Source organism: Ipomoea triloba, chromosome 2, assembly GCF_003576645.1.
Source record: "Ipomoea triloba cultivar NCNSP0323 chromosome 2, ASM357664v1".
Classification (NCBI taxonomy): Eukaryota; Viridiplantae; Streptophyta; class Magnoliopsida; order Solanales; family Convolvulaceae; genus Ipomoea; species Ipomoea triloba.
The window spans coordinates 8662750-8674554 of record NC_044917.1 but is presented as its reverse complement, the minus strand read 5'-3'; the positions used below and the strand labels follow the sequence as shown (position 1 = coordinate 8674554).

At 35.1% G+C, this 11805-nt stretch overlaps 2 protein-coding genes and 1 long non-coding RNA gene across 3 annotated transcripts; 2 read left to right on the top strand and 1 right to left on the bottom strand.

The window, feature by feature from the left end:
* Nucleotides 1-536: 536 nt before the first annotated feature.
* On the top strand, nt 537-2411 carry LOC116009985. The gene is made up of 3 exons (XM_031249218.1): nt 537-739; nt 909-975; nt 1172-2411. The coding sequence occupies exons 1-3, from the start codon at nt 662-664 to the stop codon at nt 2059-2061; spliced, it is 1035 nt and encodes a 344-aa protein (XP_031105078.1). The 5' UTR covers nt 537-661; the 3' UTR covers nt 2062-2411.
* A 1302-nt stretch (nt 2412-3713) lies between these two features.
* LOC116009984 (formin-like protein 8) lies at nt 3714-6097 on the bottom strand. The gene is made up of 2 exons (XM_031249217.1): nt 5229-6097; nt 3714-5122 (listed from the first exon to the last, which is right to left on the bottom strand). The coding sequence occupies exons 1-2, from the start codon at nt 6020-6022 to the stop codon at nt 3829-3831; spliced, it is 2088 nt and encodes a 695-aa protein (XP_031105077.1). The 5' UTR covers nt 6023-6097; the 3' UTR covers nt 3714-3828.
* LOC116009987 lies at nt 5538-6383 on the top strand. The gene is made up of 2 exons (XR_004096868.1): nt 5538-5577; nt 6097-6383. It is a non-coding gene; the product is annotated as an uncharacterized LOC116009987 (long non-coding RNA).
* Nucleotides 6384-11805: the final 5422 nt, after the last annotated feature.

Genomic DNA, 11805 nt, shown 5'->3' with positions numbered 1-11805 from the left:
ATATATATATATATATATATATATATATATATATATATATATATATATATATATATATATATATATATCTATGTGGATGTTTGGACTTTATAATTTGTGCTTTTATGTTTATAATGTTGTTATGGTGTGTTTGTTTTCTTATGGATTTATTATTATAGGTATTATTTTAATTGAATTTATTATTATAGGTATTATTTTAAATATTTAAAACTTTAGCTTAAAAAACTTTGATTATTCAGTTAACCGAAAAAAAATTCAACTCGATTAATTCGATAATACAAAGCTTGATTCAGTTAACGGTTAAACCTTTAAAAAATAGACGGTTTGATTAATCAAACGGTTAACCGATTGCACACTCCTACCTATATTATTTTCCTTGATTCTTATCTTTCATTTCCAAATTTCCATGCTGTCATGGGAAAAAAATAAAAAATATCAGCATGGTGGGCCACATGTAAATATATGGTAAAATGAAGGGCAAAGTCGCAATATATACTCACCTAGTTAAAGGCTTCGTTTTTGAGCCAGTTCCGTTATCCCCCACCTCTCTCTCTCTCTCTCTAAATCGGCATTGTTTTTATCTCGCAATATTTTGAGTTCTAAATCCGATCAAATTAGGGTTTTTCCATTGATCCACCGAGTCAACTCAGTTGTGGCAGCCATGTTTTCCGATTCAATCGCCAATGGTTTGGTCCCCATTGCTTCTGCTAGCCCCAACGATTTTTCCAAGAAAAAGAGGGTAGCTTATATTTCTTTGTCTACGCTGACAGTTATTGTATATCAAATTAGTGATTTTTAGTGCGTATTTTTGGTTTATTTACATTTCCAATGTGATTGAGTCAATTCTTGTTTATTTTTATTTTTATTTTTATTTTTAACCTTACGTTTTTATTTTTTAAAAATTTCAGAGTAATCGTTTGGCAAAATTGAAGCAGAGCAAGCTTGATGCTCGTCGCGAGCAGTGGCTTTCTCAAGGTTTGTAAAGAATTCTTCTTCTTCATTTGAATGTATGCAAGTTTCTATTATATTTGCAGGCATTAATAAATTCATTATTGTGTTATATAGTTTCAATTATTGTTAATTCATTGGTTTTGCATCTGGTTGGTGTTTATTTATTTATATTTTAATTTAGTTCTTTTTCCTTTCTTTTTGTGATCGGGTCTTTCCATAGTGAAGAACAAAGGTCCTAAAGAGGAGCTGAATGGTGGTGGGGAGACTCATGGTAGTAGGGTGGAAGTTGTGAATGAGAGGGGCCAATCAATCGGGAAGTTAGAGTTAAAGACTAGGGTGGAGGAATATAATGATGGATTGGTGCACAATTGCAGCGACTTGGATTCACCTGCTAACAGCCCCACTAGCTATACCAGTAGCATCATGGGAGGAAATGATTCCGGGACTAACTTCACTGGAAGCAGCAGCCGGAGTAGCAGCAGCAGCAGTGGTGGAGGAGGGTGTTGTTCAGGGAGCATGAGTGGTGATGAGGAAGGGGATGATGGGTGCTTGGATGATTGGGAGGCTGTTGCTGATGCTTTGGCTGCCACAGATGAGAAGCAGGAGCAGCATGACCGTAGTCTGGATTCAACAGCACAGGAAAATTATAATGTTGTGCAATCAATATCTCAGACTGAGTTCTCGGGCCTGCTAGTTTCGAATGTTGAAAAGAGTGGTGGATTGACACCCAAACATCATGTGAATTACCAAGCATGGAGGGCTGATGATGCATTTCGCCCTCAGAATCTTCCCAGTTTGCCCAAACAGTATAGCTTCCCATTGAATTCAGATCGGCATATTTCTGGAGGGGCAGTATGGCTTCAAAAGAATTTATCGGTACCCTCTTCTTGTCCAATATGCTATGAAGATTTGGATTTGACAGATACAAGTTTTATCCCTTGTTCATGCGGGTTTAAAGTCTGCCTCTTCTGTCACAAGAGGATTCTTGAAGAGGATGGGCGCTGTCCTGGTTGCAGGAAACAGTATGACCGTAACCCTATCGAGGGGGAGGCAGTTGTGGATGGAGGCAGCCTGAAACCTCAATTGGCTCGTTCTTTTAGCATGATATAAAAGTCCTAAAGAAAAGTCTTCTCCATGAATATGTATGTTGGATATCTTTTTCTCTGTAGCTGAGTCTGTTCTTATTTGTTTTAGACTCATTAGAGTTTGACACTTTCATACTAGTATTAGATGTTGATATAGGAACAAGATTCTGAAAGCTTAGAGGGAATTATTCTTGTTGGTTCATATTTGGGGTGCCTGTGCAGATATAGTAAACTCAGCTAAGGAGGTATAGAAATTGAGTACATTGAATTTGATTACAATTTACAAGGAAATCGCCCTTGTTTCCCTTGGCACCTTGTTACCTGACTAGCAAATTTTGAATCAATAATTAAGGTGCTTGATTGTTTTGTATTTTATAATTTCATAGATAATGGATGTTAAAATTGTTTAACTATAGTCTATGTTTTGCCCGTGTACATATATACTTCCCTTTCACCTTAAAATGAAATATATAAAAGAAGATGACACTGCATTAACAATTATTGTGTTTTTTTGCTTGCTTTTGGGCATGAAGTACATTGTGTGGCTTAAATGAAGTACCAAGAAAAAAAAGAATCTTATATATAGAAAGGTGAACAGATTTGTGGGGGACATACAAGAAACACACATAGTCTACTTATTGTGCAACCATCATCTTTATAATATTGCTTGATTTCTTTTATGTCTATAAATTGGCAACCACCACCCTAAAACAACACTGATGATTTGTAACACTAAACTAGTGACCTTAATATTTTTTTTTGCTTGTTTTGATTTTTTTTAGAAAGTTTCTGAGTAGACCATAGAAATTATCTTTGTGGCTGTATGGCCAAAATTTGAACACTTCTAGTGTAAAATATCATTATTTTTTCGGCTTGCATGCACAAAAAGGGCTTTTCATTGCTACTGTATTTGATTCCCTAACCCTTATTCCTACTTGTTTATCTCTCATTTCTAGATTCGCTTCCATTCTCCCTTTCCTTAATATTCATGATGATCTGTATCTTAAAAGGAATTCTTCAGTTTTATGTAGTCAGATTTGCGTGATCGACTGTTTTATTTATTTATTTAATTATTAATAACATAGTTTGATTTTCATTCAATGGCAATTATGTCTTGACACCATTCCCTTGCATAGGGATGCCTATTTTAATCCCACATGTGGTATTCTATTGCATTTGAATATTTGATCTACACAGGTTGAGATGTTTTTTGCTTGATAGTGGGCAGTGGCTTGGTATCAGAAGAATGCCCTCTCCTTATGGCTTAACTGCCTTTGATATGCTGAAGTGTAGGCTGCGAGTCCTATATCAACCCTGACTCCCCAAGTTTAACTATGCCTGTCCTTTAATTTAAACTGGACAAGGACCACCCAGCAATTTGTGTTCAACTGCTCCTTTGTGTGCCACACCCGTAGAACCATTTTGATATTTAGTAGTTTCTACTGGTAATTGAGTAATTCAGCTCATAGATAGATTCAGTAATTGTAAGTACTGAGGTGGAAGGTTTATGATAAAAGTGAAGTTTTAGCTTAGGTTGGAAAACTTGGATCCATGTCACAGATGATATTAAGTGAGAGGGTTGAATCAACAGGTGATGCCTTAGTCCTTAGATAAGGGGCTTGAGCTTTCTTTGCTCAATTCACACTTCAGCCAAAGAATAGTGTTCAAAATTTTGCATGGGGTGATGTTCAAAATTTGAATTTATTAAACCAACTTACAATGATTGGAAGTCAGAACTACACAGACTTTCTATTTCCACTATCTTAATCAAATTCTACATGAGCATGATTTTTCATCTGAAATCATCATCTGATTCACAGGATAATGTTCCTTGATTATTTGGTGTGAAAAATGCATCCAAGTTTTTGAACATCATGGGGGTTCCCAGTCTAGGAGACAATGGTGGGGAAGATTCAGCGCCCGTCACCTTCTTCCTCTGCAATTTCTTAGTGATATCAACACAAACAGTATCAACCGTTTCCAGAAAGTCCTTCACAATAATAAACAGTTGAAGTGGCGATTGCATTTCTTTATCCTTTGAAGATCCTGCTTGGTAATATTCTGTTGTTCTCTTCACCAGCTCCATTACTCTTCTTTGTTCTTCTCTCACAACTTTAAGCTCCTCGTTGCTTTCCTCCACAAACTGTTTCATCACCTGCATGAATTCTGTTCTTTCGCCATCTCTGCAGTGTGTCAGAAGCTCGCAGATGTCATTGACCCGGACTGCTATGGTGGAACATGTAGTCATGAAAGCATTGTAGTCAATGGCTGCAGCTTTCTTTACATTCAAGAATTCAGTGCTCAGACTTTTCAATGCTGGCAGTCCTAGTGCGAGGTACTCCCAGTCTCTACTTGAGTTCTGTTGTTCTGTGTCGTTGCCTGGTTGGTCATGTCCACTAACCGTAATTTTCTGATTGGTACAGCAACGCTCACCCTCTGATCGAATCACTTGCTCAATAACAAAGTGAAGTAGAGTTGTCTTTCCATCATTGCTCTTCACATAGGAAAGTTTCCTGAGGGAGTTAAGGTTGAACCCTTGGGCATTTCCTCTAGCAGTCCCTTCATTCATTCGGTTACCAGCCTTGAGAATGGCTTCCAGAAGCTTCATGAAAACTCCACGGCTTCTTAATTCTTTACAGGCCAGTTCAAGTGTCTGCAAAGTCTCCTTGAGGCCAAGAATCTCTGGATCGTAGTTGGACCTAAACAGCATGGCATTGAAGCGGGTAAAAGCAGAGGGGACTGCTTTCAAGATGTGGTAGAGAAAAGACTCGGCATCAGCAAGCTTGGATGGGTCACCATGGAATTGGAGTATTTTCACTGTTTCTTCTTCTGTCGGGCAAATCTTGGTAAGTTTCTCAAGGGTATCAGCACAGAGTCCTTTTCCTTCGTGTAGGGCATCAAGGATTTCTTCGCGTGAGATTGCAAGAGACTTGATTACAATTGCTGTATTTTGTGATTTCCGGGGATCAAGAATGAAAATTTGAGAAGGTGGAGGCTTTGAGCCACCTGAGCTTGTTCCTTGAGGGGATTTCTGAGAATCAGCGCCATTGTACCCAAAGAGAGCTTCCATAAGTTTATCATCAAATCTGATATGTAGGCATAGAAGTTAAGAAATAATACTAAAACAACTGTTTGTTTTTCATGCGAATGATCAAAAAGGATTGATAAATCTGTATTGAAATAAGCACATACCGGAAAGATCCAGTGTTGATGTCATTCCATACCAATGAATGATCAGCATTAGTAATAACCTTATCCCAATGCAGTGGCTTCAGTTTGACCTGGATTTCACAGTTTTGTGTTGTGTTTCCTTCTGTTGAAGCTTGTTCTTTACCATGGTTGCTTGCTTTCTCTCCAGGTGGCTTCAAGGACTCGGGCAGAGGAGGTGGAGCGGAAGGCTTTGTTCTCGCTGGCGTTGCTGGAGGTTTGGCAATTCTTTTTGGTGGAGAAAGAGGTGGCGTTGGGGGTGGAGGAGGTGGCGGTGGAGGAGGAGGAGGAGGTGGTGGTGGTGGCAGGGGAAGAACATTCTTGACACGCAAAGGTGACTCCTCTAAAGCCTTTTTTTCTTTTGCAAAGTCCAAATTGCTTTGATGTTGAAGTAATGGGGTTTCTTGAATGTGCTTAGAAACACTTGTTGGCTTCTCTCCTCTACCATCTACCCTCTTCTCCTCTTCTTTTTCTTCTTCCATGGGATTCACCCATATCTTTGAAAAACAGCTCGTAACCTGTCCATTATCCAACCGTCTCAAGTAAATAAAATCCAACCCATTGTCATCCACAATAACCCCTTTCACAGCTCCGGCTCCCCTGAACTCTTGGAGAGTCACCGATCCAGAATCTTCTCGACGAAAACTCGACCCCAACATATTCTTTCTGCGCTGCCGAGCCATCATGAATCTATAGAAAAACCAGAAACATATTCCCGCCAGAATCACAGTACCTGTAGCAGCAGATGCAACAGCCACAACTACTCTGTTTGCTTCCATTTTCACCTCCTAAACCTTACAACTATCTGTTAATTAGAACTCAGAACATTTTGTTGTTTATCTGTGATTGATAGGGAGAAACCTTGACTGAGCCAACCTATGGGGATTGAAGAATTTGAAGGGCAAGTAGTTGATGTTAGTTGGAAGTTTTAAAATGCTGGGATCCTGCTTTTATTAGAGGATCACATCAGTTTTTATTGGTTGGTTTCTTGTAATTATTGTGAATTAAAGAAAGCCAAGCTGCTCTGTTTTCCTGTTGTTTAGATACAATCAATACTCTATAGGCTGCTATTATAGCATTCATAATTTACAATGTTATTGCACACTATGCAGTAGAGAATTTTTTTTTTTAATTTTTAAATAGCTTTAATAAGCGTCGTTCATATCGAGCCGGCATGGGCAACTCAGTTGGTCATAGGAGTGAAGCTTGGGAAAAAAGACCAGAGATCGAATCTCACCAACGACAGTGTGGGAATAGCCTCTCAAAATGAGGAGGGCTCTTGGTTTACAGAAAACAAAAGTTTAACCTCTGTGTTCAGCTGAGTTGTTCATATGTAGCCTTTTTGGGAAGAAAGAGTTGTTGATATCGCTTAAAATAATAGTTGAATGTAATTGCAGGCAGCCGGCTGGTAGTCCTGTCTTGTATTTATTGCTATAAACGACATATGTCCAACTGTGTTATATCAAGATGCTATAATATTGCAATGACAGTATTGTTTTAATGTTGTCTGTCATAGTAAGTTTACTTTATTATAACATTTCTACAAAGCCTTGACATTTCAGTAAAATTTATGATGGAAAAGGAAAAAAAAAAAGTTAATATGATTGTATATCAGTTTCACAAGAGATTGTGAAGTAGTTCTTAAATTGAATTAAATTTGTACTATTGACTTAGCTTTTATGGTGGAGTTATAAATTTTACTTGAATGTCATATTATTGGTGCTCTCGTTAAGAGGTCAATACGTGACGGGAAATGGCTACTTGGAAGAGGGTTATCAAATACTTGATAATGTTCAAAAGGAACTAAGAGCAATTTGAAGTAAGAGCTATACTCGGTGTTTGATAAGATTCAAAAGAAATTGAGAACGGTATGAAGTGAGAACTATCTCAAGTTCAAATGGAACTTAGAACGGTCTAAAGTGAGAATTATTCTTAGTGAGAGCGGTTTGTTTGTTTGGTACTAGCCTAGTTGGAGGAAGTAATCCAAAATTGTAAAATTTTTAGTGACACAATCTTTTAATAAATATATTTTTAAAAAATTGACAAAATACATTTACAAAAAAAAAAAAAGAAAAAGAAAAAGAAAAAAGAAAACATTAATTAAAAATAAAAAATAATATTTAAAAAACTTTGACGCACTCCCCAAAAACTATGAGATAGAAACTTTTAACAAATATATGAAAATACGACCAATAAATACATTTCCAAAAAAATAATAATAATTAAACTTTAAAAGCTTATATTCAAAAAATTCTGAACATTCCTTAAACAAAACTCTAGTTATTACTAAAACCTTTTGGGACAAGGGTCAAATAGACCCTCAAACTATAATCAATTGTGCAATTAGGCCCTCGAACAATAAAAAGCTTCAATTAGGCCCTCGAACTTGTTATTTTGGGGCAAATAGACCCTTTAACCTATTTGTGACCTATAATTGCAGGTCACCAAAAATTCCGGCCAACTCCGGCGATCGTCCGGCGAAGTTCCGGCAAACAACACAAAACCATCCACCACCGGCGACCTCACGGTCGCCGGTGGCGTCCGGCAGCGAGATGGCCACCAACTGGTCGCCATCTCCGTCACTGGGGATGGCGACCAGTTGGTCGCCATCTCCGGTAGACTGGAGATGGCGACCAACTGGTCGCCATCTGATGAGGCCGGAATGCAACAAATAAATGATCCATTAAAAGTCTCGAGTGGCCCGGTAACAAGATCTAAGTCAAGGAAGATTCAAGAGGCTTTTAACACTTTTGTGCAAACAGATTGGAGTCCAACATCTTTTTGTGAAGAAGAAGATCAATCTGGAAAAATAATTCTATTCAATTGTCTTCACATAAAAACTTTTGAAGACAATTCAGACTTCAGTATCAGATCAAATTTCCCGGTGTGAAATTATTTGCAAGGTGTATTTTTTTTAGGTGGGAAACTACTTTGCAAGAATTGTATTTTTTATTTTTGGGTGGAAATTACTTTTGCAAAAATGTTGTATTTTTAATTTTGGGTGGGAATTACTTTTACAAAGTTGTAATTTTTTATTTTGGGTGGGATTAGTGACCTAGAATATTTAATACCTTATTTTCCCCTATAAATACCCCATAAACCCAATGGTTTGAGACACACCTTGTAAGAATTCAATTTGAGTGAAATTTCTCTCTTTTCTTTGCATGAGAAGTGCATTGAAGTTTAGGTTGTTTGTGAGAAGCATTCAATCTTGGTAGGCTAGTGAGAAGCTAGTTTATCCCCTTATCTTGTTCTTTATATTCACACACATATCCAAAAAACCCAAAAAGAATACTATTACTCATATTATATAGCTAATTTTATTTTTGTATCTTAATTCTAGTGCTAGATTCCTAATACTCTAATTCTTAGCCTTGCTTAATAATCTAAGGGTTGAGAGTATTATTTGTTAGTTTGGTGAGACATTTGTAGAGTTGGGATCTCAAAATCCAAGAGTCTACAAGGTAAGATCCTTTTTTGGACACGAAAGGTTCTTGAGTGATTCCTTGAGTGAGCACTTATTGCGGGAAGCAATCCGTGTACGCATCACCATCTCCAGTAGACGGAGATGGTGACCAACTTGGTCACCATCTCCGCTGCCGGACGCCACCGGCGACCGTGAGGTCGCTGGTGGTGGATGGTTTTGTGTTGTTTGCCGGAACTTCGTCGGACGATCGCCGGAGTTGGCCGGAATTTTTGGTGACCTGCAATTATAGGTCACAAATAGGTTAAAGGGTCTATTTATCCCAAAATAACAAGTTCGGGGGCCTAATTGAAGCTTTTTATTGTTCGAGGGCCTAATTGCACAATTGATTATAGTTTGAGGGTCTATTTGACCCTTATCCCAAAACTTTTAGGCAAAATGTGTACTACATACTGCATTTATGTTATAACATATTATATATAAGGCTTAAAGTTTTCCATTATATCTATATAATTCTGTTATGGTAATACTTTATTTTTTGCAAATTGTGTATTACAATTTTGTTATAAAGTACTACACTTATGAATTATAATATAACATATTATATATTATATATAAGACTTAAAGTATTTATTATATATTCAATTTTGTTATTACTTTATTTCCTACAAATTGTCTATTAGAATTTTGTTATAAAGTACAAAATTTATGATATAAAATATTATATATAAGGATTAAAGTATTAATGATATCTACAATTCTGTTATGTTATTACTTTATTTTCTCCAAATTGTCTATTACAGTTTTGGTATAAAATACTCCGTACTAAATTTATAATATAAAGTATTATATATGAGGTTTAAAGTATTAATTATATCTACAATTCTGTTATAACTCATTTTTATTAGGTCGGACCCACCTCACAGATTGAGATATATGAGATGGTCTCATACGAGACCAATCCAAACTTTTATTTCATATTGAAATAAGGCAGCTCAACTATAATTCTAATTCTATAAAGAAAGAACTTTAACCAAAAATTTAAAATCCAAATAAATATTTATCTCCATAATATCTATAATTACTTTTAAAAAAATTATATATTAACTGTTGTTTGGCCAAGAAAAATATCATTATCTTTACCAAAAAACAGCGTTTTAATTGTGACTATTGATATGCCTAATTCAGTACGACGTGAAACTAATTTAAGACCTAACCGCGTAGGCGCTGGATACCTCATTCAATGCTCCAATAATTTGCCAGTCGTAAAAAGGTTCATTCTTTAATTTATGAAAAAGTTGGTACTCCTTATCTAAATATATTGTTCTCGAAAAATTAAATCTCCGACCTTAAGAGTTCTCTACGGACTACGATCCGTTTCGACAGAGCATTTGAGAAAATGTAAATCAGATAACTCAGCTGAACACAAATGCTAAATCTCCGCTTGCGATACTTGATCACGGGTCATTATTCTCAAACTTCACTCATGTGACAAACTGAACTGTCCATGCGAACTTTTTATTATTTTTTTTTGAAGAGATACGGACTCTTTATCTAAATAGGTAATTTGAGTGAAATTTTTCTTTAAATCTTAGTTGATAAAGAATTACAGAAGAAAAAACAATTCTTAGTTGTTCAAACTAATGCCCAATTACCTTAACTGGATTGTGAAAATGGATAATTCTTTTTCCATACAAAGTTATTTTTTTAAAAAAAAAAAATCTTCAATCATTTTGTTATCAAAAAATATATTCAAAGTCCAGCTCAGATTGACACGATGTTGCCAACTTTCGTTTTCTTCATTTAAATAGTTACGAAGTTATTAATTACGACGTTAAGATGTTGTCCACTTTTTTTTTTTTTTTCTTCAATCAATTGTTTAATCAAAACAATGTTTACAAACATATACAACAATTTTACAAACATTTTACTATAGTACTTCTTCCAAAAAAAAGGGTGAGAATGTTTTTGTTGTATATTCATTTTTTTTTAAAAAAAAGGCAAAACTAACGTAAAACAATTCAAAAATTGGAAGCTGAAATCAGTTGAAGGTTAAAAAATATCTTCTTCTATTTGATTGACAGTTAAGAAATTATACTTTTTTTATTTTGTATTTGGTTCATTTTTCTATAAAATAAACATATAATAATAGTAGTAGTAGTAATAGTAGAGTTGTAGTAGTAATAGTAGTACGCGCCAACTAATAATGCTATGTAGTATGATCTCTGTTACTAATCCAAATGAGTGGTCACAGGATCCAACTCCGAACTCTGGTGGTGGGGGCATTGTTTCTTTAGGCTAAAAAAGATTGAAAAAATATAGAATAAATACTACCTTGTAAAGAATCATAAATATTTCAAAAAATAATAATAGTAATATATGAGAAAGAAGAGAAATTGAAAAATAAAGAATTCAAAAAATATCTTTCTTGGTTAATTTAGGAGGACATTTCTTCACAAAATTAGTCCTTTGTTAGTTGACTAGAATAAATATTCTTTTGACTTTTTTTTTTTGAATAATCAAATACAGAAAAATTCAGAACAATAAATTCTAAAAGTCATTTTCTAGATTTTGAAACAGACTATGAATTACATATATAAAATCGTATTTGACATATATTAAAATTACTACTTAATTAAGCTCGGTTTGAGATTTTGAGATAAATCTTTATCGATCCAAACTGAATTATATTATTTAATTATATAAAATATTGGTATTTAATTAACATTTTAGCATTTTAAAATTTGAAGTATATATAATGCATGCTAATGGCTCCACGTATCCACCATGTACGATCTCCATGATTGGTTTCACTACATTTCCTCTACACCCCATGCATACTTGAAGCGCAAATTATATCGTGGACCGCGCATCAAAACGACATCGTTTTGATTAATGAAAACAGACAGATGAAACGACCTTCATTCCGCACCATTCACTTTCAGTTCATATACACTGCAGTTACATTTCAACATAACTGCAGTTACATTTCGATATAACTATAATTTCATTCGATAATATAAAAACACAAATGTGAAACTGCTATTCAGTATCAGTTTATATACACTGCAGTTACATTTAAATACAACTACAGTTACATTTCGATATAACTATAGTTTCATTTGATAATATAAAAAC